Genomic DNA, 25,972 nt, shown 5'->3' on the forward strand with positions numbered 1-25,972 from the left:
TGGTTAAAATACTCATGTAAAGTACAGGTATCCTGACTTTATTCTTAAATACCAGACTTGTGTTGATGTACTTAGGTATTTTTCCACCCCTTACAAGAATTAAAACAATCAAATCCTGTTAACCTGAGCAATTGAGCACAGCAATTTGAGAATTGTATGCTTTACCCACTTTGACCACTAGAGGGAGGCATAGTACGAGGTTTTGTCAAAATGATGGCTGCCCTTCAGAAAACCTGCAGCATGTTAACTTCTACTAAAGGAGTCTAACATTCCCTCTTTTAAAACAAGATGAAAATTAACGTAAGTTAATACATTTTAGAATGGTCTGTTACAGAGAGAAATTATAACACAAAATGTTTAGGAGGGCTTAATGCTGGCCTGAAAAACGAAAACTTGCACAGAACTCAGCGAAATAAAAGAGTGATATATTAACGGAAGTTGACCACAGATGATTTAAATGTCTATAATCAAGCTATTAAAAAAAGACTCATAGAAGTTAAAGATACTTGCAATGCATTGCCCCGAAAAAAATAGATTTCAATGGTCAGCACTGGTTAGTTTTGAAAATTATTGTTTAAATGACGAGAGCTGATGACAATAAATGTTAGACTGACTGATCTACACAGGGATACTCAATCCAATGGGTAAACATGCAAATTGATCAGCATGATTACCCTGTTGAGTTGATAACTACGGAGTGTTTATATTCCAACATTGTTGAGAAGGACACCAAAGGGGAAGCTGTTGAAGAGCCCTGTGCTTGAGGCAGAGAAGGCTTCTGAAATAGCTCTAGTAAAATGGCTGTTGAACGAAAGGTGACGGAGGTGCATGTGTGGCAGGGTGAGATGGAGATTGTCCTTCAATCAAGAGCTCCTTCAGCAGAGTTCATGCCCCCGTCTCAGTGGCAGGCCTCCACCATGCTAACATGTCCTTAAAAGACACTCGAAAACCATCCAAACACCGCAATGACCTCCCATAACAGAAAAGCAATTATTTCCATCAGGGAATCAAGTGGCATGTACAATTGAATCTCTGATGCCACTGTGACCTGACGCTCATGTGTCATGCTGTACCTTTATCACTTGGCTTTCACTATATCTTGTCTCTTCTAAGTCAAAAAACTGTTGCGATTTGAGAAAGATTACGCTTGTTGACATCTTGAAATAGGGCCTTATTATGGTTGTTCCTCTTACCATCATAGAATTGTCCCAATGGGCAGTTAATCAGAGGGCACTGCCCATGTAGAGGAGGGTTCCCCCCCAGACACAGGTTACAGTCGGAGGACCGCGGCCCGTGGCACGTCTGGCAGGAGCCGTGACAGGCCTGGCAAAGCCACCCAGTGGAGTCACTGAAGGTTTGAGGTGGGCACTGTTTAATACAATCCCCTCCTGAGAAGCACAGAGAGGAAGTGACATTATTTTCTAATATAGCACTGTATCTCTATCAGTAAATAGAACTAATGAAAAACATAGCGGAGACAACAGATTCAGATCCAAATACATGTTTGGAAAAACACAAATGCAATGGAAATAGAGCACATTATTATGGGTTAGATTTGTATAATTGTGTATGACCACCACAATTATATGAATCGTTTAAATATGGGACAGTGACTTAAAAGATAAGTTCATGTCATTTAGAAACCAATAGAGTGTAAGACGACCCGGAAGTTGCATCACTGCTTCCCTTGACAAAGAGCCAATGGAATTTTTAATAGGATTTTAAATTATTGCAGAAAAAAGCTCTCAAACTAATGTTTAACATGGATGATCAATATATTCTATAATCAGTTTCTTTAACACCACACCATGGTCTTCTATCATAACACAGATACAGATCATTTGGTTAGTCGAACAGACACAGAGAAGGAAGTCTCTGAACGCCTCTGCCCATAAAATATAAACCTGATCATATTCAAATAATTGTGATAATGCAGTTGTGTGCAAGCTAATCTTTTTTTAATAGCTTCAGGCTTTACTTACAATTTCAAAGCGTTTACTTTCATGCCCAAAGGGAACACGACCCAACAACACAATCCTAATTCTACATTTGCATACTTTATATTTGCATATCTCATGTTACAGATTTGCTGACACGGACGTGATTTGCAATCCAAATGAAGAGTCAAGAGTCCAATCATTTGTAATCTAGAAGAATGATTGATCACTTTGACATACACAGTGATTTAAGTCAATAATAAACCCTAAACTCTTTAAGTACTGTGCAGGACAAAAGGCTCATATGAACCCCTGGGCATTCTAGTAGTAAACAAAATATGCAGAAAAACTATTATTCTTTTCTACTGGTACCATTGAGGAAGTAGCCGGGCTGGCAGGCGAGGCAGCGTGTGTTACTCCTGCAGTCTGAGCATGGTGCGGGACAGGACAGACACACACCCCTGCCCCAGTCCTCATAGGTGCTCTGGGGGCAATGTCTGCGACAGTGATGTCTAAAGCTGTAAGAGAAAAATAACACCATTCAAACTATTTACTGATAATACATAACAGTTAACAAACCATTTGTCTACAACTAGGCTTGGTCTACGTGTGTGAGATCAGTAAATAAATGGTTAAAGGTCCCCTATTATACTGTTTTTCATCAAGATATTATAGGTCTCAGATATATACAAAACATGTCTCTGAAGTGTTTGGCTCGAAATATCAAACAGATTGTGCATTATAGCATCCCATAATCCCCTCTGTTTCAGCCCTGTTTCAAAAGTGCTCATTTTCTGTCTTTAACTTTAATGTGGCCCCGGCCACACGAGGACGAAAACGGTCGTTTGCGTTACTGTTTAGTGTCATATAGACCGTTCAGCCACACGAGGACGACCGAATACGGCACTACACGACTGAGGAAACGATAACGGGTCCCAAGGTGGACAGAACGGCATACGCAACGCTCTGGGGGGTCCAACGGCTCCGTGTGTACGCCCTATACGATCATTTTCTGATAATGATGAGGCAATAGCCCCGCCTCTCCCCACCTCTGCTGCTCACCCCCGCGTCAAAGTAAACTGCACACTGAATTCAGATTATTTATCTTTCTCTCGATATGGACATAAACGCGAGTGAAGTCTAATCTGACAGGACGGAGACACCTCTCAAACTATAATATGTAACATATAAATATGTTTATTTTTACTGTCGGCCGGGTCACTCATTACTGGATCAGCTGCTGCATGAGACAGACACTGGCGCTGTCCGAAGAGAGGGAGGAAAAAGAGAGACTCCGTGTATTTTATTATTATATTATATAGTCGTTATTCATTTGTTTTAAAGCTCAATAAATAACAAAGAAGACCTTTGACCGGCACTTTTATAATTTTGTCGGAAGATTTAAACTTTAATACACGCTGACTGGCGAAAAACTCTGCCCGGTTCCCTCGGCCCCCACCGTGGAGAATAAACAGAAGCGCAACCATGACAACCATGCTTCTTCGCTGCTTTTGTGGAGGAAGTTACAGCGCCACGTACAGGCTCCTGCATATGTACTGCAGCTTCTCCAGCGGTTGGAGCTAAACGGAGCGGTCTCGTGTGGACAGACACTATCCGGATTACTATTGCGTGTGGACGGAAGCTTTTTTGCGTTTGTGTTAATCCTATGCGTTTAGCCGTTTTCGTCCTCGTTAGATGAAAATAAGGAGCCCCTCCCCACGCCCCTCTGAGAGATATTTGGTTAGAACGAACACAATGGTGCTCTAGGAGGAGATTCAGGTAATAAGGTGGGCGGGGGTGTTACCTTGGTTGGTGATTGGCTAATGGTTACACAAGCCAAAACATCTGCATGACGTCATAAAGTGGCCAAAATCTGATCAGCTCATTTTCAGACAGGTTTTTATAGAAATGGATCAGGACAAAAAGAGAGAGAATCTTTTTTCCTGAAACTTTCAGAATCTCTTTACACAGAGGGGACACACGTTTATGTATAAAATGCATGATTTTGCATAATAGGTGACCTTTAACTAAAACGGGACGTCACATCTTTTTTACAAAAGGAGGGTGTCTTTTCTAAAGCAAACATGCAGAACAAAGCTTTTTGAAATATCAAAGACCTGATGAAAACTATTATGATTTAATGGCACTTTCAAAGCTTTACAGTCAATGAAGGATGATGTTTCTGCAGGCAGGTTTAGCCCACATGTAGAAGTCTGAGGCTGGAGGAAGTGAAACCAGAGGAAAGACAAAACACACCACACGCAAGAGGCAGAGAATGCACTGTGTCAGTCCACAGCACACCTGCAGATGTATTGTTGACTATAATCCAGGCGTCGGGCAAAAGGTGCACTCAATCATCAGTACGGACAGCAAACAGAGACGGGAACATTATGTAGGCTGATATTTTTCAAGCTTATCATAGTTCTATTCTCTTCTTAAGGCAAAAAGTTAATTGGTGTTTTATTATAGCCCAGAGGCATGAGGAGATGTTCTGTCATTAACCTGTCCTATCATTCCTTCGGGGCCTAACTGAGCTATTTAACATGAGACGGATGTCCTAAAAAATAAATTAGCCTAAAGGAGATGAGATACTGAGTTGCAAAGATGTCAAACACACAAAAACAAGAATGACTCCTACTTTACAGACTTAACTCTCCAAATTAAACAAGCCAAACAGAAGTAAGCCACTAACTTACAGCGTACAACATCCAACATCCTCCCCTCATGAGACAATCTGACCACTGACAGCCCATGCTGCACTTCCTGCTGGGTTGCCGTGGATTTGGTGCAAAGATGCGGAGGGTGTTTGAGGAGGAACAGCTGGAGACGCCACACTGCATCCATCAACTCACTTACAATAGCAGCTGGTGCAGACCCGGCCCTGTCTCTGGCCTGGAAACAGTGCACTTCTTAAGAGTCTGCAGGATGTTTAAGAATCCCTCTGTGCAAATATTAGACCATCCATTCCAGGAGAGCACATCAGCATTACCTAAGCAACTTTTGTGTAGGGCTTTAACTCCTCAAATCAGTGAGAAAAGGGTGAAAATATGCTGAATGTGGTCCTTAAAGTTAAGAAAACTGGATTAAATAAATGGTAAAAATCCTATTGAGAGTAAATAACAGCAATTTCTCGGTTTCAGAAGACAGATACCATCCATCCATCATGCTGTGACGCAGTAGGCAGTGAAAGCAGCCAAAGCTGTCTGCCTTTTTTTATTAATACCAGCAAATCCTCAGTAGTGGACTTTAAAGTGCTTGGGAAACCGTCACAATCTTTCACAGTGAGGCTCTTCCTGCATCTCCGATCCCCTCATGCACCACTGGATGTATTGTATTAGTGTTCGCCTCACATATGACTACAGACAAAGAAATGACTGAGACAGCCTGTAGGTCCTAATCTCTAAAAATCATTACTGTTAAAAACTCATGACAAGTAGATTCACATAAGAATAGTATCTTATAGAACCTAATGGCAGTTAGAGGAAGGGAGGGCAGTGAAGCGGTGGATTTTCTCCACCGTGATTCACACGAGTGGTCAGTAAAGTCGAGATGGTCCATCCTATATAATCAGAGCCAATACTTGCTATGCTGTCCACTTATACTTGCTCTCTTCTTCTCTCTTCAGCTCTCCTTCACACACATAACATAAGAACACACCCTGTTAAGTATCTCTGAGGCAGACCACTCTTCTGTGCTCAAACCAAGTCTCAGGTAACAGAGTATGAAGGTAACCTGACTCACACAATACCAGGAGGCCAAAACTCGGGGGAGAAGTACAACTGAAGGTCTGTTCTACCTCTGTAACCTGTTACACAGTTCGTCCAAGTGACAATCTGGAGTAAACACATGGTGAAATGTAGTTGTGTGGCGTGAAGAATATCAACAGAATGTATAGGAAGGCATCGTAAATCAACCCACATAATGCATATTGACTCTTTATGCAATGAAAATAAAAACAATTGAGTTTTCTTCGTCCTCCATGAATGTAAAACAAATCAACTTTGGATTTTGAACTGAGGTTGAGACAGAACAAGCATATGTCAAAGTGTGTGACATTACAATGGGTATGTATTTCTATTGTTGGACATTTCATAAATCATAGGATTGTCAATGTTATAAAATAACAGAAGTAATAACAGAAACAGTCAAACGGTCCATTGTTAGTGGTAGCCTTAAAATGAAATGAAAGCTAGCTATTAAAAAATATAACATTAGAAGCATTTGACACAGTAAACTCACAGGAAGTAACCTTCAACACAGCTGCTACAGATCCCAGGGTCCTCTGTGTAAACATGAGAAAATGTGATTTATTAGAATTCATAGGGAAAAGCAACTAGCATTGTGCACATTATAACAATGGTTTAAAAATACAAAGCCAATCCACCTTATATAAAGAAGGAAACAGCATGGTGCTGTTGGCCTCATACAGCATAGATGTGTGACTTACCGGTGGAACATGTTTTGCATCCCATCTCACAGTCGATGCACTCTCCTGTATCAGGGTCCTGCACCTGCCCTGAAACACACCCAGCATTATGACACTGAATGTCTTTCTCCTAAGCTGCAGCCAACTCCGAATCTGTGATTTACATGTACCTGTGTTGCAGGACGCCGTTTGGCAGACCCCATTCTGGAGTTTGTAGTGTTCCCGACATTTGGCACATATGTTGCCATCCGCACAGAGTTCACAATTGGCTATGCAGGGCAGGCAAGCATAGTGACCCCTGTCAGGGTAGAGTCCCCGGGGGCAGTGCGTCCTACAGCGACCTTGGTGGAGGAAACGTTCCTGTCCATCTTCATCTGAGGAAGAGGAGGCACAGGGGACTTGTTAAGGTAAAATGTACTCTATTTTCTCTGATAAAGATGCTATCAGCCATGCGGAACTCTTCCAGAAAACACCTTTTCCAAAAAAACTGCATTCTTCTGAAAGTTAAAGTCAATGAGCTTCTTGTGATAAATACAGAGGTAGAGCCAAATGGGCCAGAAGATTAGATGGTTCACTTCAAATTAAAAATTAAAGGACATGCTGCCATCGCTGTGAATGTTTGGTACCTTCAGTGCATTACAGCATAAACACATATTGCCAACAATGTTACGTTTTTGATTGAAAGAAGAGAAATATTTTGTGGCTTAATAAGTGAATCAGTTGCAATCAAAAGGAAACTGTGGATTCATTACGCATAGTATATTTTATTAAAATAGAAAACAGTGGATGCACAAGTCATTAAAAGGCATGAACAACATCATGAATGGATGGCTGCAACCCAGGATGTTGACTGCAATCCTGCAAATGACAGATCGCAGTCTGAGATCACTTCATGAGTGATGATGCTCCAACTAATGTAAACAAGGGCAATCAGAGGGAGAGGAGAGATCAGAGCTGTGGGCAGAGAGTCTTCTGTTGGCCCTAATGATTAATACTCTGCCACCTGCCACTAGCCTAGCTGTGGCCCCTGAGGCACCTCTGGATGCAGCTGAGTTACACAGCATTGTCTCATCTGCTCAGTGCTGCACAGAGGATGGGTGTGACAGGGAGGAGAGCGGCCACAAGCTGCTGCTGCTGCTGCCTTTCTACCCCTTCCACTTTCTGGAGACTCAAACTCAGCATCGAGACATCTGACTTCTAAATGGCAACAAACCACAGAGCATGAGGAGAGGGGTAGGGACTTTTGGCTTGGGTGTTTGTCTACACAATAAAATAATATCATACAAATAAACATTGAAATACAGTTAAAAAATAAAATGCATAACGATAATGTCAAAAGAATACTATGTACAGTCTATTGTGAAAATGCACATAGTAGCCTATAAGAAATAGTTGTGTTTCGGGGAAAGAGAAAAGGACACTTGCAGGTTAAACTCAGCGAACTGCAACAGTAATACTTCTAGCCCAAGGGGACATTTCTTTCCCTCTCTCTCTGATTAACAAAGGCCCCATTCTAACATGATCAGATTACACCGTGAAAGCTCAGGAGAAAAATGATCACACCTTAATTTCTTACCCATTTCAAAAGGTGCCTCTGTGCAAGAAAACTAATCTCTGACTGTTTAACATGGTAAATGGTCAACCAGAGCTGAATGCTCCTCCTATCATGAAAAAGCCCTTAAACAACTTTGCTATGGTTACCATAAAATAGTGCTGCTAAAAAAGAAAAACTCCACCTCCCTTTCAGCTAGAGATTAATGATTCTCTCTGACACGGCTTTGTTTTTAGTCAGGCATGTGTGGAGACCAAAATATAATTAAATCAAAACAGAGGAATTAAATCGTTCAATGGCAAGAAATGTAGCCTACTGATCATATTTACACAGACATTATGAGAAATGCAGAAATGTGTCCGATGATGGCAAAGATATGTTCTAACTTTGATGAAGCCCTTTGCTGTTGGTGATTTATGTGTGGTCCTTGTAGAACTGACTATACAAAACATTACTTTTTTAAAGCCTTAGGATAATTCAAATGCAACGTATTACAGGGGGAATGAAAGATTGAATACACGTATGTGTTTCGCCTTTCTTTTCTATAACAAAGCCAACAATGATTATATACCGCGTTTTAACGTGTGGAGGGATTTTGAATGTGTACTCACCAACTCCACAGGTAGTGCATTCAAACAGCTCGTGGCCATCGCACTCGGAGCAGGTGGGATGGCAGAGGACGCACTGGCTCTTCAGTAGAAACTGTCCCCGCGGACAGGGCGATGAGGGTTTATTACATCCAATAAATCCCACACAGCACAGGAAGATCAAAAACGCACTGACTGACCGCATGGCTGTTCCCCAAGAGACGTTTACTTATTAGGCGAGAAAAATCACTATCAGTCAGGCGAGATCCGCAGTGTCCGTGCAGCAGGTCGACGATGTGAGGCTCTGTGACTCCAGCTCAGAAACAACTTGCAGGACCAGTTCTCTCAAGTGAAGCGCTGGACAATGAGCGTGGACTGCGGTCAGCGTTTAGTAAACGATCCCAGGAGGAAAAAGAGAGAGCAACCCCGTTCCTGTGGCACAATCATACAGTCTATGGGCACAGTACATTGAGATGGACCATTTTCAGTGATCTCAAACACAGATCATTTAGCAGTAACTAGTTCTGTTTTCAAAAGATTGAAACACAGCTCTGACAAACCAACATACCTGATAATAAGCTATAGGCTACTAAATGTACTAAAAACCGGTATCTTTTGTTAGTAATGGTCTGTTTTACATCAGTTAAAAATAAAACAGGTGTCAAAGGTGTAGCCTGAAATGCATACATTGTATAACTATAAGAGATTTAGCTAAATGTTGGTAGGTTAGTCAACCTTTACATAGTTAATATACATTGGATTTATAGTAGGCTAGGCTAGTTTACACATTTTAAATTGTGTTTATTTTAAGTTAAAGGGAAACTACACAAAAATAAATCAGATTTCTAAGGCCAATGTTCCTGTTTCATGTAGGCCAATTATTTAGGAACTTTATTGTTTGTCAAAAGAATAATGTTTAATATTTTGAGTTTTAAGTGTTTATTTTATAATGTATGCCTTGCAATCAAATCATTTCTTAAAATGCAAATAAATACAAAATATGTTTTATCTTAAATAATGTTTAGGTTTCAACAATCTTATTGTTAATTGTAGACTCAAACCCAGTGTTACATTTAACAAAGACTTTTAAAAAAAAATAAAGAATATAAAGTCTTAAGCCACTGGATGACATAACTCAGACTTTGTTAAAAAATCAAATCAAAATGAAGTGATTTGGTTTTTTTGTGAAGGTACAGCGGCCTCTCGCGGCTCCCTCCCGTCAGTGTCTGAGCGCGTGAGCCCGACGTCTGTCTGGCTGACGTCACGCGGCCGCGGCTGTCGGAGGAGGCGTGTCTTTGTTCTGCTGCAGCGGAGAAATATGACATGGGGATGAGCGAGAGAGAGCGAGAGAGTGAGACAGCCTGCTAGGAATTAACGTTTCGTCAGAGGTCTGGACTGAACACCTTACGATGGGGAGTAATGACTGAAAACACAACGGTAAGAAACAGACCTGCTTTCTTTTGATTTGTTTCCACATACACAGCTACAGACCGATTCATGGCTTATTCCATAGTGAACACAATAGGCTACCACTGCAGACAGGTGCACCTGCCTTTATGCGAATACGTGCTTCGATGCATTCAAATTCAGTTTCCGTGCGAATAGCTTCTTATTTTAAGACGAAGAAAAAATGCATCGAGACCACACATCTCATCGACGGTTTGTGATGAGATCGAAGCCAGAGTTCAATGCTGTAAACATGGATGTTCTTCAGTCTGTGTGCTTAGTCACAGACCGGTGTGATGTGGGAACATACAGTAGCAATGTAATATAAATCTGAGACAGAGTCTATTGTGATGGATCCTAAAACAAATATTAGCTTATTGAGGCTATAAAGCCTTGAAGGCTATTGTTCCTTTTTTTTTACAGACATTGAATATTAATCATCACATGTCTTTTGGGCCAGATGGCTTAACATGTAGATGGTGATTGAATACATAACAGCTTCATGTCACAAAGTAGATCACAGCTTTAAGCTATCTGTTTATCTTAAAAAATGGAAAACCACACAATAACTGCAAACACACTGCCTGATCTAATTCTGGTGCCCATATAGGCTACGTTATTTTGTATTGTTGGCCTGGTTTACAATATCTACTACGCCTGCCTGTAAAGATGGTGAGGCCACTAAGCCATTGTATTTTTAAAACCATAATCATATCCCTCCTTTCAAAGACCTACATAATATAACCTGTAATCTATCATTAATATCAGATTATATTTGAGCTGGGTACAACTCTCGTGAAATGAACTGTGCCACCTGGTCATTTGGAAGATGATGATTTACATCAAATCAACTTGTTTGCTTCCCTCACATTACAATTTATTCTGGCACTTATTAATGCTCTGAATGCTTCACTTGGGTCTGCAAGACGGGCAGCAGACAGCAGTCCAGTCTGATTTTGAGACAGCCTGAATAGTCGGAGCAGAGCTATAAAGCAGGGCCCGTAGCTCCCAGGCCAAGCCAGGCCGTGCCATGCCATGCCAGCTCCACGGAGGGCTTCAGTGCAGCAGGGCACATGGGAGAGGGCGCTTGGCACCTGATCAGGTACCACAGAGAATTCTGTTCCTGTCATTTGGCATTGAGCAACAGAAAAGAAGAGCAGAGATGACGGTTGTTGTTGAACCCAGTTGGGCTTTTATGTCACTCTGGCAATGCTGCTTTATCAAAGTGCTGCTGATACAAAAGAACATTCCTTTGCAACATCTGTGCAAGTTGCCCACTACAAACTACCAACTGTTACTTCTTCAAAAACCTATAACGGAAATGTTACACTCATAAGTTATCATGTTAAAAAAACACTGGTAGCAATATTAGAACACTTAAATTGACATGTGTTTGTATTTTACACCAGAGGAACCCAGCAGCAATGGTGTGTTTTTCCTCTGGTATAATTGAACAGGAATCAAAACAAAAGATAACATTAATCATCTTGTGGGCCCTTAAAAATCTCTCCAAATGGGCTTACAGTAAATCTCCAATCTCCTTTGAAAGAATTCCATGTGTCCATGCCCGATTCTCCTAAAGTTTAGTCCTCCAGTCCAGAGGACATGAAATGAGTCAAGTGCCCATGGTAATCATGGTCCAATCACTGCACGGCTTTGAAGTGGGCCCTGTTCTTCAGACATCTCTACAGGTGGGGGTAGTTAAGTGTACTATCTGCAGGCAGAGGGAGGTCAGCTGGAGGCCATGGAGGCAGGCACAGAGCCTACTCCCATCAAAATAGGGGGGGGGGGGGGTCGACCTTTCCTCAGCCACTGCTCTGTGATCATACGTGAGTCTGTACAGTGCTCTGGCCTTGATGTTGGACAGATACTTTAAGAGAAACATTGTCTCCGACCCATTCTAAAATATGTTTGTGAATATGTGATATACCTTCAAATCACAGACAAATTAAGTCGTAAGCCTCGTGCCATAAAGCTGTAATAAATCCACCAGTATTCCCTTATACGCTGTGGGTAGACTTCAATCACAGAAGTGTTATAATAAGTGTACTGCGGGTACCACTAAACCATGATTTATGACCTTTTTTCTAGTGAATCTAGATTTGACAATGTTTGCAAGGTCAGATCTTGGGTTTTACATTTGCTTGTTTTGTATGTCTGAAGAAGTACGGTACATCCTACATGGCTCGTAAGCACAGTCTTAAGGGAGCTATTGGTTTCTGAAAGGAAGTTTGGATGCATGGACTTTAGCCTGTTGTCTTCTTTGTAGGTTTATGGAGCCAAAAAACCTCATTTAATAATAATAATACATTTAATTTATATAGCGCTTCTCATCTGCCAAGACAAATCTCGAAGCGCTTAATTTTATTTGAGCAACAATGAGATAATCTAGATCAGTGGTTCTCAACTGGTGGGTCTTCGTCAATAAATCGCTACGCACTTTTGGGTCACGATTTATTGACGAAGGAAAAAAGTGGGTCCTGAGGCTTGACCAGTTCAGAACCACTGATCTAGTACTCTTTTACCCTTCATGTTGTCTGAATGAACACCTTCTTCTCTGTTTTTAAATCAGCTTACTCATTAAACAACTTGACATGAATGATCAAGGCACACTCCTCGTTTGAACTCATTGTATTTCAAGGTAGAATTTGGGGGGCTTTCCCATTAACCTAATCATTAAGTTTATCATCTAAACGTCAATAGATGAGCACCTGTTAAACACAAAAGTCATTCAAATAAGTGCTGTTTGTAAATGTACTTACACTTAACTAACTATGAACTCTACCTTCCATGTGTGAATTTGTACTGTTATTTTATTCCAATACATTGGAAACGTTTATTATAGCATTTATCAAAATGCATATAATAATGGCTATAATGGTATGACAGGGATAGTGACCTCTGAAGCTTGATGTGTCTGAGATGTGTCTGTACACATTTCAACAGTTGCACACATTGTTCACCGATGAGAAGGTGCGAGAAAATGACATATAGGTGACAAATAACTTTTCCTCAGTCGTTATCCCAGCGAGACACAGGCAGCAACATGTGCCGGGTGTTATCTTTTGCCAAGCAGATATCCTCTGACAGACATAGCTTGTGTATGGGTGGATGTACGTGCGCTGCACCTCCTGCACCTAATTGCGTTTGTGTTGCCTCTGTTGTCTGGAGCGGAGTCTGGGAGCAGGCTGGCTGCTGTCTGCCAGTGTACCATTCTCCCCATAAGGCCCAGTGCGCACCGCCATCCCCTGTCCTGCCTCAAATCAGCAAGGGAACAGTTTCTAAATCAAACAAAACACTGTTGCACAGGATACCCTTGGGGACTAGATTTAGATTCATGCAGGCCCACATCGTAGGTCATTTTCATTCATTCAGAAAAAGAGGTCAGGCCTCAAAACCCAGCTGTGTGGTGGAAACTCTGTGAATCTCCATTTTGTTTCACAGTTCTTTTTCCGTTAAAGGAGATATTAAAAGGGAGATGCAGGTTACACGCCACCCGAGAGAAACAAAGAGCAGTAGAGCTGTTGTTAGGCCTGTTAGTCACTGTCGATGCCCTTTCTTTCATACTAAGGTAAGATTCAGCACATCTCATCAAACGTTTAAAAGAACCTATTCATGGAGCATTGGAGAGTAAATGTGCCCCTTCTCAGCTCTATTCCTATCATCTTCATTGTCTACTTCCTGGTGATGGAAGAGAGAGAGAAATCAGAGACTTAAAAGGGTCAAGAACGATATTTTAAAAAACTATTGATGAAGGTTTGCAGGGAAGTTGTTGTGATTGCTAAACTGCACATACGTTCAAAGTTGTATTCATTTCCCAAGAATATGAAGTGGAAGTCTGCTCAGATTATTTACCCTGCAGCAGGTTTCCTCCCACCACTTTTTGTATCTCTCCCACACACTCTCACAACCTTACACCTACACACTTTCTCCACTGTGGGGTCAGGACCCTGAGGGAGGTCACTTCACATATAGATTGGGTTGTTGGAACTGTCCATGTGTGACTGATTATTTGATATAAGAATAAATCAGATATGTTTGAGAAACCAAACCAAATCATTCATATTATTTATACAATCTATTTGAAATCCGTGATGCTTTTGGATATAGCGCAGGTACGCCATCTGTCATTTTGCTACCTTAGTGCGAGACCTAGTTATGGTTGATTTAGTGATGCTTACTTCTTTAACAGGAAGTGTGGTTCCTAAAGAAATTGCAAAGAATATAAACAAATATCCAGGTAATATTTTGAGCAGCATCTGTGCCGTAGAACATCAGTAAATCACTTGTTATAACCATATCTGTTAGGTATTAAAACCTTTGAAGTATAAAAGGGAGACCATAATGTCACATAACATAATGTCAGTTACTGATACCGTTATACATACATCCTCCGCATTGCACCCACTCCCACTGAATGCCCTCTCTGTGGGAGCACTTGAGGCCAGCTTGGAGAACACATATTGTACTAAGTTACTAAGTACAAGACTGTGGTTGCGTTCGGATTGTTTAAAAATCAGCTCCTAAGTTCTAACCCTATCTCCTATTCCTTGACCTCTGAGTGAAACGTCACGGGGTTAAGGGATAGTGGATAGGAGAATTCAAAAGGACTTAGGAGAAGAGACTGCGGTACTTTAGAGAATCCGAATGCACTTTCACTATCCGACGTGTTTATGATGCGCCAGCGGACGTCATTGTGTGCGTCTGCTGCTGTGGGGAAACTATGGAAACCACCGTTTTCTATACAGCGGACTACAACATGGATGTTTAATAAGAACGAGGGACTACTGTAAACTCATCTAGAGACTCTGCACCGTGCTCTGATGCTGCTGCTTTGCTTTATGAACGTGGACAACAGAGAAACATATTCTTCATGACCAAAGTTGGAATTGAAATAAAAAAGGAAAGTGAAATGTATGCTCGTCTCCCTCTCCCTCCGGTCCACATTAATACTAATGATCCCAATATGTATGATTGTATGAAAATATCTTAAAATCAATACAGATGTATTTATTATAAACATAGTCCTTAACATCTATCACTGTGTATATCACCATTCAAACATCTTTTAAAAGTTGAACAAACCCCACACAGCTCAGTGAAATGTTGACTCTATTTGACAATTTCAGTAAAAACTAATGTTCATATTTCTCTTTTTGATTATAATACTGATGAACGTTCAAAACAAAGCACTTTGGCAAGTTCCCACATACGTTTTAAAATACTTAATAAGCACCGTAGCTTTCATGATATAACTTCTCCGTCATAATCGTTTGTTTCCGTGAACGGCCGACTGTTGAGTGAAGGCAAATGCTGCGGCTGCAAGGCATGGGGCAGCATTTTCTCCTCTCCTTTCGGTGAGGGAGGTCCAGTGGTTCCTAAGCTAAAGGAGGTTATAAAGGAAGTTTGAAACCTCCTTTCCTATCATTCTAGAGAATTCGAACGGCACTTATCATGGCTGCCACTGAGGGACTTCCGGGTCATTTCACTCCGTTAGGAAGGTTCCTAAGCTAAATGGACTATTCGACTTCAGCCTTGATGTCTGCCACGGTCAAGCTTCCTCAGTGGGCACAGTTTGCATGCGAGATAAGATTGACTGCAGTTAGCATCAGTCCCATCGGTATGACATTGTTGTTCCCTCAGCCAATCCACAGTAAAATGCCAGAAGCACTTGGGCCATGCGGTTAACTTAATGTTTTCTTGTAGCTTCCTTTACCAGGTCTTTAATTGGCAGGCCACAATAGTCAGACGTGCATTTACTCCTTTTCCTCTGCTTGGTAAAAGTAAATATTGTAGTGCTGAGATCATTACTCTGATTTTAGTCTCCCTGTTCGAGAAAACAATTTTTCGTAATTACCGGCTACTTAGCTTGAGTCTTAATAATTCTTAGCTTTAGAGCATTGTACTACTAACTTTAATGTGAAAACACTGGCCATGGTTAACATTGTAATACATATTGTCTTTCAGAATACTCTGAAAGAGTTAATTTGAAATTCAGACATTATCTTTCTTTTAAATGGTGCATCTGAATCTTTTTTTTTTTTTTTTATCATACTGATATTCTGAACAATCTGTGCTATATTTGCTGTAGAGTGTCTCTACCGTAGGCTATTTTTATTATATGTACAGCACTTTGGCTCGACCAAAAATCGTTTATAAATGTGCTATGTAAATAAAACTTGATTTGATTTGAAGCTGCATTTATATTATTATAAGGATGGGTATATAACCTTTTTTTCTAAATCTGCAACTGTGCATGTAAAATAGAAACTCAGTGTCGTACATAATGGCAGCCCACCGCTCCTAACACTAGGATGGGTCAAATGCAGAGAAACCGTTTCGTTACATAGTACCTGTACTACGTAATGAAAATAATTGCAATCTTCAATAAGGCCAATAGACTGAATAATCAAATTCAATGACATTTTAAAATGTTTTCCTTTTTAGAGAAAATGCAAATAGATTTTCCCTCTTTCTAGTGAACTTTTATTTTTCCCAAAACATGAGAAAAAAGTGTGATATGTAATTCTTTATTGACAAAAAAACCAATAATGGCTAAGAGGGCTTCTCCGATTCACTTCCATCCCACCACTGAAGTGGCTGATTAAATCACAAACAGTTGAAAACATTCAGTTAGAAAGAAAATGTAAAACGTGGTTTGACCTTATATATACAGTCTATGGGTTTGACATGGAGAATACAAGCCATGCCATTGCATGTATTTCTTTATATGTGTGGTAAATGGATCCACACAAGTCGGTTAACACCCATATTGCAACTTAAATTGCCTCACTAGTGGAACTCAGAAAATTAATGGCATCTTAATGATCACACAGATGGGATGGCACATAGCACTCTAATTATCCTTTCTAACAGAACAAAACTAAAACACTATCATTAATTACCTTTAAAGCTGCCGTTTGTAATCACTATATCACCATATTCTGACAGTAGGGCACTTTACTGATAATCTACAAAATAATCATGTTCTTCCGCTTCATTGCAAAACAGATCAGTCTGAGCAGTCATTATTGCAGTGCCAATCGCTGCTAGTGAATTCCAATTTGTTTCTGAAACTTATATTAGTTTACTGTTTAGCAGTAAAGTTAGCTTCACAGTTTGAGCTCAGTTCACCGGGAGTGATTGACACTTTGTCAGAGACTTCTGGCTCTGATTGGGTTTGAAACTGTTGCAAATGCCATTAGTAGCACTGGGAGGAGACCCAGATATGTCTACATATGAGTTTGAGCAAATAAAGCAAATATATGTTTTATGAAAGTAGCCAACTGCAGCCTTAAGTGACTGCACCTACCTACACATTGCACTTCTTGTTGGTATCTCACCCCTTTTGATATTTCAACCTTTTCTGGGTATTGCTAAATAAAGGATTCTTAAGGAATAACTTTACTAATTCAGTAATTGAGATAATTGGTGACTAATATAAACTTGGTAATAGATAATCTGGTATAATAAGAACATATTTGTAGGAACCTGCTGGTTTATATGTTTTCACGTCCTTTTCTTTAGATACTATATTAAGAACAAGGTTGTGTGATATTGACCTCTCTACCTACTTGAGTGTATCGACGCACAGTCAATCCACACTGCACAATAACGATATTGTGAGACGAAGAGCCTGAGAAATAACAGGTGTCAAACAATCTCTCCAAGTGTTTCCTTTCTTATTGGATCTGTGGAGATAATGAAATTCTTGTATGTGGGGGTCATCGCTGCGGCATGATTGAAATAGATTTTTATCTCAATACAATTATTTCCTTGAATCTCTTTACATCTAAGATGCTCATTTAAAAAAAAAAAGCTTCCACTGAAGCAGAGCCAACCTGACATTCTGCTCTGCTTTGCAGTAAATGTGGTTTCACTGAATTTTCTTATCACGAAACCTAATTGAAATGATCAGGTTGACAAGAGAACACAAAGTACCTGTTTTGCTCAGCTGTGTGTGTGTGTGTGTGCGTGCGTGCGTGCGTGCGTGCGTGCGTGCATGCGTGCGTGCATGCATGCGTGCGTGTGTAGTTGTGGATTCAAAAGAAACATCATTAGTATGTACTGCATACCTTTGGGCTGACATGTAAAAGGAAACAAAAAGTATATTCACAAATATCTTCAATAGTTGAGTATGTAGGTCGGACTTCTGCCTGGAGAGGATGGTTTCTGTGTGAGAGGTGACCCTCCTTCAGCACAAACTCAAACAGGAAACACCAGCTGGCTCCAGTTAGGCGGTCTGTATATCTCAGGTTGGTTTAGAGAAGTTAAGTATTCAGAGAGCAGGCAGTTATTTGTGTCTGTTCTGTGTTTCTGCAAGGTCATAGCTTCCATGCTTTTAACTCCCATTTTCATCCATGTCATTAATACACCTGACACTAGTGTAATGTTTATCCACTGCACACTTCTTCAAATCAACAGAAAGGCTTTGGTCTTGAGTCACAGCTGTCTGCTTGTGGCATTTTGTCGCAAAGGGCTCGGTCGTGAAAAAGCGGTATTGGCTGCTGTGGTATAGGGGCTGGAGAGTCTGACATTTTAAGGGGTTACGATCTGGGTCTGTGCCCCTCAGCAACCAGCCCTTTGTTTGGGTGCAGGCAGCGAACACAGCTGAGCTTGTCTGGACTTTAAGTTCAGACAGAATGATTATCAGTTGTTTTGTTTCATTGATTTATACATTGTATTTTTTACTTTAAGGAAATATGAATTGCAGGATCTTTGATGAAGCAGTAAAACGTATTATTTTAATGGCACATTCAAACCCTGAGCTTTTAAACGTTCTTACAACAACTGGAAGGTTTTCTCATGTCCCTCAGGTGCAGTATGCATGCTGTCCACTGCAGCATTAATTTAAATGTACCTCAAATATTAATGCGATGATGCATTAGAGCCAATTGACAACGGCTCTCCTCTCCATGCATATGCTGTGCTGGCAGTGTGCAGCGCAGCAATGAGATGCAAAGTGACATTATTGCCTCCAGCAGCATCTTTCCCGCAGCATGCGAGGGGCCTGCTGCACAGACGTCTGGCTTTTCTTTGAGTTAAGAAAAGGATTGAGGAAGAAACTTTTAGTTCATGGCTTGATTGCAGAAATGTCCAAGAGGTCAAGAGTTTGGAGGGTCTCACTCTCTTTATGTCTCGTGTCATTTGGTGGTTGGCCTGACATGTAACTGAGTCTTTCCCCCCAAACATCTCAGCTTTCGTGCTGTTGGTCTTTGAAATATCTTGCCACTGGAGGCAGGGGCTCAGAAGTAGATTTTTCATGGTGTCAGGGTGCTCTGAACTTAGCAAATACTTTTCATATGTGGATCCTGAAGACGGGGGAAGTCCTAAAGTGAATCAAGCACAACGGAGGGATGCGGAGGGACTTGGCACATGTGATGACAGGAGAGAGGAGACGGACATTGATTGAGCTCTCAAAAATCCAAATGGCCTAACTTGAGTAGTGCTGGGGGGAAACGATTATTTTGAAAACGATTAATCGGGCGATTATTTTATCGATTAGTCGACTAATCTAACGATTATTTTTCTGTTGTTCGATTCATAAAAAACGTAATGTATCTCGTAGTGTAATGCCAAAAAATTCTTAATAGTTTTTTTTTTTCAATGAGCGCCCCAAAAAACAACACAGCCGTTAGCTCTTAGCACTCAGAGCTCACAGCTCTTCATATCTGTTCAGAAACTAGACAAAAGTTAAACAAGTACAAACCACAGACTGCCATTGTCATGGTGAATACAGTCGCTGGTTTATTTATGTCTGTATAGGCCGTTGTTGTGAGTGTGGACGGTCGGAGCATATATAACGTTAGCTTAGCCAAGCTACATTTAGAAAACACTCATTTTAAAAAGGGCAGACTTGTCAAAGCATTAATTCATGGTTTTTACTAACCGGTATCAGTATGTTGTTACTTCGGCATCATTTTGAAATGTGTATTACAATTAAATGACATTACATTGCCTTTAGCTGATGCTTTTATCCAAAGTGACTTACAATAAGTGCGTTCGACCAACAAAATACAAACTTGAAGAAAACAGAATCATATAATTACATTAGGCTTCATAGAGCAAAAACATTTCAAGTGCTACTCAACTGGCTTTAGATAAGCCAGCCCTTTATTAGTATATAAGTGCTTTGTTAATAGTTCTATCGCTCGAAGTGGAGTCGAAAGAGATGAGTTTTCAGTCTGCGCCGGAAGGTGTAAATCACGGTCAAATATGTTCATCTTGTTGTAGTTGTAGCCCCCTTGCCAGCGATTCTCTCTCTAGTTTAGCATACTGGAGCCTCGTTGTGCGGAGTGCATAAAGCAGACCCTTCACGTGATAGCTATCTTACCAGTTCTTATGCAACTCAAATATCTCTCTCTCTCTCTTCTCTCTTTTCTATCTCTCTCTTCTCCCTTCTCTCTTTTCTCTCTCTCTTCTCTCTCTCTATGTTGGTGCGCAAATGCGCCTTTTTTCAAATGATCCGGTGCTCTTTTTTTGGCAGCATGCGCACCTGCGCTGTTATGTGCAGCCCTGATTATAATATCCCATTACATGCATTTTCCATGCCTCTTAAGTGTGCTGTGTTATGAAGCACGCTAATGGATTGTGTTGATTACTCAGTACTGATGCAAGGTGGAAATGATTTGTTTCCATGGAATCTTTGCTCAATCGTTTCCCTAACACACATTACCCGAGTCTGATGTAACAGTGTTTTTACATTGCTGTATTTCTGCCTTCATTCATTGAATTACATCAGTACAAATTGTGCAACAACTATGGTTGAAACGTTCTGGTTTTAGTGTATCCTAGTAATAAAGTTGCAAATAGCCAGTTTTCAGTGAAAACAGGCTTTTTTTCTGACCGTAAGTGAGAGGGTGACTTGACATTTTGCTGTGAGTGTGCACACTGCACAGGCATGTGAATAAGTACTGGATTGAATGGCGTCTCTTATTAGTCTGTGTTTTGGCAGCCCTTTATGGCAGCACTTGCTCTGTTGGCTTTGAGATTGGTAAACACACCGAGGGCACAATGAGTAGCGAACATGCAATGTGTAAGTGTTTTGGCACACATGAACACATTTGCGTACTCACCACTCGGCACACCAGAGACGGATCATGGGGTGTTTGTCTTCCAGTGTTGCACACAGCAGTTTGAGTCTGAGTGCTTGGCCCTGCTAACTGTAGCAATGCTCACACACATGGCGATGAAGCTCAGAGCTGTGTGTCCGAGCCAGAATAGAAGATTTTGTTTTCTGCCTGCTTTAAAGAATCCAAAATATATTCTGTCCAGCAGAGGAGGGATCTGACTCCCTTGAGGTTTGAGTAACTTAATTTGTATTTAAACAACAAGCCCAAATCTTACCTGGACAGGTCTTTTGACACTGTTTTGTAGTAAGGGTTCCGGTTGCAGGTCTTAAATATCCATTCGATTTGTTTGGACTACTGTTTGTACTATCCTGGAGAGCTTTGGAGAAACATGCATCAGTCAATCTAGTCCAATGTCTCATATCTAATAATATTTTAGTATACTGTTCCTTTTTTATTCATTTTTATCTACAAGCTGAAAAATATACATTTCCAGTATTTAGCCTTTAATAAATATCACGTGGCAATGGCATCTGTACATTTGCATTAATTAGGCATAATTCATACAATCAGCTATCAGTAGAGAAATAAGTATCTCTGTTAATCTATAGTAAAACTGTTTCAAGATGAAGACATTTCCTCATTAAGAGCAATCAATCCAAAACATATCATTATTATTGGATGGCAGATAAAACACATTTGATTGTCAAATATGTGAAAAATACCTGTTACTTGCCCATTATGCCCAAATGGGGATGACTCCAAAAGCCAAGTGATATCCAAAAAGAGAAAGATAGAAAAAATCAGAGCAATTTAGTTGCACATCAAATTTCTGTCAATCAAGTAATCCATTAATCAACCAATTGTTTCATTCCAAATAAATAAACAATTCATCTTTCACTGTTAAACTAAAAAAGGACGGAAGGTACGACAACAGGATTTGTGTTCATTCTATTTTGTCTTTGTTCCTGATTGGCTGATTGAGTCACAACAGCAATTACAGAGGTTTGTGATTATGTACAAAACAACATGTTGATTGTTTCCCATTTCCCCCCAGCTATCTTCAGCTAAGTGTGTTGTAGGTAAAGAACCATCATTTCATCTTATAGTTTATTGATTGCCTTTTATCTTTGACAATAAGGGGTGTACGTTATTTACTTGAGCAACTTGTCTGCTTTGCTAACACATTCATAGAAGAACAATCATACAATCATCTTAAAAGAAAGATACCAGTGTTTGACAGTAGCAACAAATAGCCTCACAATATGATGCTATTTAGTGTATCAAATAGCATCATATTGTGAGGTGTTTCTGCTCAGGAAATTGCGTTTTCTTTTTCTTTGAGGGGTTGTGGAAAGCTTTAATTGAAATCAGAAGTCTAATTATAATCAGACAAGGCTGGTTCATGGAAACAAAAACATAATTTATAAGACTCCTGGAATGCATTAAACATAAATATATGATACCTAACAATGTGTAAACAATTGATTTTTCCTTAACAGCATCAGTATTTCCTGCTGTAGCATAAAGTCCACTTGGAGCACTCGGGTGTACTTTGACATTAAAATGAACTCACATTTGCAAAATAGAAGCTGCTTTTTAAAAGTGTATACAAGAGAACCGTTGCCTATGTACTCACTGCTCTTAACATTACCATTAAATGGACAATGCTTCTGGAACATATTCCAGTTACAGAGGAGAGGCAGTGTAAAGAGAGTGTGAGTGTGTGTACAGTATGTTCACCTCCCACCTGCTGTGTATCTGCCTTGCATGTGGGCGATCATGGCTCATTATGGAGACAATTATCTCAGCTATAACTCATTCTATTACTGTCAATGACTGTGTATGTACACGTAAGAATAGCCTGGGGCAAATCTGCATGTAGTGATGGTTATGGAAAATAAATTCTGTATTCACAGATTACCTTGTGACGGTGGAAACTGAGTGTATATCAATTTTCCTTTAAGGTATTCAGTCTTTTCACACTTTCTGATCAGCCAACATGTCGACTGGTGGTTTAAAGCGTCAAATAATGAACCTAAAAGAGGAAGTAGTGGGCGGTTATCTTTTGTACAGCATTAGCATCGAGTAAGGGTTTTTTAAATTCCATTCTGCTTGAGGCAGGGTCAAAACCAGCTGTGGTTATAAGCTTTTTATTTATTTATAATTTCACTAGTTGACAATAGATCTCTGAAAATAGGTGGATTATATTGAATCACCCTGCAGTTGAAGAATTCACACAGGTAGGATGGAAAAAAACTTGACTGACAGCTGCAAATGATTGATGGTTATGCTTTGGTAAAGAAAAACAAGACTGAGGTATGGCATTTTAAATGTCACTTAATAAAAATTTGTCTTTTCGTACTTTAAAAATCAGCAACGTAAAGCTCTCAGCGGGGTAACTCACACAGCTCCCGGGGGCTCATTTATAATAGTCCGTTCTGCTTTTGTGCTTGCATCTAAATTACGGCTGTTATTTATAAGGAACAAATATTTGAGCTTGCATGTTTAGAGTAGGAGTTTTATTGATGTCATGTCGATGCCTAAAGCAAAATAATGTGAAATTAATTTAATACTGTTTCGATGCAGTGTGTTAAGCAGTGCTGAGTGTACAGATGATTAAGAAACAATTCTTTGTTCTCATTCATAACACTCCGTTCGATGTCTCACTATGGGATGCGCCTCATCGAGGAGCAAACAGAAGCATCAATCTCATTACGCCAATCCTGATTGGCTGGTGATCTTGACGTCAGCGTCAGGGAATTCACCCCCTATAAGTAGCTTGCTCCACGACGCATGCGTCATTCAAACACCTCTTCTCGCTTCAGAGCACATCTCTACAGTAGCCGGACAAGCTTAACAGTCCACAGACTGAACCCAAATACCCATTTCGGTCGACGGGCGCTCGCCGGCTACTCCTTCGCATGAAGACGGTAGTACTAACGCAGTTAGTATTAAAATCGACCTCGCCCTTCTCTCCCCGAGAAAGTAAGGTAGGTCTGATTTTTTAAGCTAGCAGCACACCTGTTGCTAGCTCGCTCCCTCTCTACCGACACCACGGTAGCGAGGAAGTTTTTTCTTTTCTCTTCTCCACGGAGGAAGAAAGGATTAAAAGAGCATACTGTCACACCAGTCAGTATTCTCCGGGAATAAAAGACCCACACCGTCCTTTTCTCCGGATTAAGGACAAGGTGGTAACATCTTTTTCTCCCACCCTACCTGTCGAGAGCGGGCCCTCTCCACGCCACGAGGCGAACAAGATGGACGCCCCTCTCCCTCACACCAGAGGAGTCAGGGACTCGGTGGCTCGACTCTGCGGCTGCGGGTTGAAGATCTCGGGCACAGACACACACCAGGTCTGTTCGTCCTGCCTCGGGCTGGAACACGCCCGAGGCGCTATCGACAACCCTGGCTCGTGCGGACATTGTGTCCGCTTCACCGTAAAGAGCATCCGCCGACGGTTAGCACGACAAGCTAGCCTGTCGGAACAGTACCCCCCCATGTCCATGGACCCGCCGGCCGGCAAGACACGGGGGCGTCCGCCAGAGAGTGAACCCCTCCGTGTCAGTCTGGGGCTCATTATCTGTGATGGCTACAGAACCGGTGACGGCAAGACAAGCGGGAACGGGTCCCCGCGCTTTACCAAGCTGGGGCTCCCGGTTAGACCTCACCATGGTCTCACCCGCGGAGGATGTCCTCGAGCTGGACTACGAGGAGGACGAAGAAGAGGACGCCTTGGCGTTCCTCCTGTCCGAGTCGGATGAACAGGAAGAGGACACCTTCATGTCATCGGCGAGGGCTGCAAAGCCTGGAGCGAGGGCTGCTCTCCCGGGCGATAGCACACCAGCTTCGCCCGGTCTGAGCATGGACCTGCAGGCCGTGTGTAAACGCGCTGCGGCCAGACTCAACGTCCCGTGGCCTGAAATGGCCAAGGAGACCTCCAGGTCCTGCTACAAGGGAAAACATCTTCCCCAAGCAGCGGGGAAAAAGAGGCAACTCCTTCCGGTCTTCCCGGAGATGTTGGATGAGGTGTCGGTCTCGTGGAGAGACCGGCCCTTCAGCAACAAGGTCCCAATCCAGGGTGCCTCCTCCCTAGACTGTGACGGAATGGAGAAGCTCGGCCTGCTCCGCATACCGCCCATGGAACCGCTGGTAGCGGCCCACCTCCTACCGAAGGTGGGCCCGTCACCGAGCAGGAACCCCACGCTGCCAGCAAAGTCGGACCGTTTTCAGTCGACAAAGTCAACAAAGTCCTACAAAGCTGCAGCATTGTCCGCCAGGGCCCTGAATGTGTCCTCGCTGCTAACCGCTTACCAAGCGGAGCTCTGCGAGGACCTGTCGGGTAACCCGGGGCAGCCACTCTGGACGAGATGGCAGCGGTCACGGACATTTGTCTCTGTGTCCAACGCTGCGCCGTCCAGGCCACGGGCAAGGTAATGGGGATCATGGTGGTGCAGGAAAGAGCGAGATGGCTCAACCTCACCAACCTCCCAGACCGGGAAAAGGAGGATGTGCTGGATATGCCCATCGTTCCCGAGGGAATTTTCGGCTCCGCTCTCGCCTCCATGCAAAGGAGGTGTGAGACGAAGAAGAAGGAGGATGAGGCACTCCACCTCTGCCTCCCTCGAAGGGTCTAGCCGCTGCCTTCGCAGCAGCAGTCCTTCGCCCCAAGCTGCCTCGAACTCTGCTCGGTTTAAAACACCGAAGACGCAGAGGTTGCAGCCCACCCCGAGTCCCCAGCCCAGGCTGGAGACAAGGGCAAGCTGGCCTAGAAAATCTCCGGTTCCAGCTGCAGCTCAGGCTCAGCCAACCCAGAATTTCGGCCAGCAGTCGAGGAAGAAGAAGCGAGTGGTGTGACAGCCCCTCCTTCTCCCCTCTGTGACAGAGCTGGAAGTTCATTCCCCAGCTCTGAATGTGTTCCCGCCGCCTCGAGAGAAGCCTCAACACCATCCTCA

The 25,972-nt window shown here is 41.8% G+C and overlaps 2 protein-coding genes across 5 annotated transcripts in view; one reads left to right on the forward strand and one right to left on the reverse strand.

Moving 5' to 3' along the window:
* LOC117447638 (proprotein convertase subtilisin/kexin type 5-like) overlaps positions 1-8,952 on the reverse strand; it is a 36,265-nt gene extending 27,313 nt beyond the window's left edge. For both annotated transcript variants that reach the window (XM_034084421.1, XM_034084420.1), the window contains exons 1-6: positions 8,527-8,952; positions 6,534-6,737; positions 6,385-6,453; positions 6,177-6,219; positions 2,310-2,455; positions 1,194-1,388 (exon numbers count right to left, since the gene is read on the reverse strand). In XM_034084421.1, coding sequence (XP_033940312.1) covers positions 1,194-1,388; positions 2,310-2,455; positions 6,177-6,219; positions 6,385-6,453; positions 6,534-6,737; positions 8,527-8,707 — 838 coding nt within the window. In that variant the 5' untranslated portion in view covers positions 8,708-8,952. The remainder of the gene's footprint in view (positions 1-1,193; positions 1,389-2,309; positions 2,456-6,176; positions 6,220-6,384; positions 6,454-6,533; positions 6,738-8,526) is intronic.
* An 861-nt stretch (positions 8,953-9,813) lies between these two features.
* The window catches only part of otud7a (OTU deubiquitinase 7A), a 50,393-nt gene continuing 34,234 nt past the window's right edge, over positions 9,814-25,972 (forward strand). For all 3 annotated transcript variants that reach the window (XM_034085472.1, XM_034085473.1, XM_071203514.1), the window contains exon 1: positions 9,814-9,939. The gene's annotated coding sequence lies outside the window, so the exon portion shown is untranslated. The remainder of the gene's footprint in view (positions 9,940-25,972) is intronic.

Source organism: Pseudochaenichthys georgianus, chromosome 6, assembly GCF_902827115.2.
Source record: "Pseudochaenichthys georgianus chromosome 6, fPseGeo1.2, whole genome shotgun sequence".
Lineage (NCBI taxonomy): Eukaryota > Metazoa > Chordata > Actinopteri > Perciformes > Channichthyidae > Pseudochaenichthys > Pseudochaenichthys georgianus.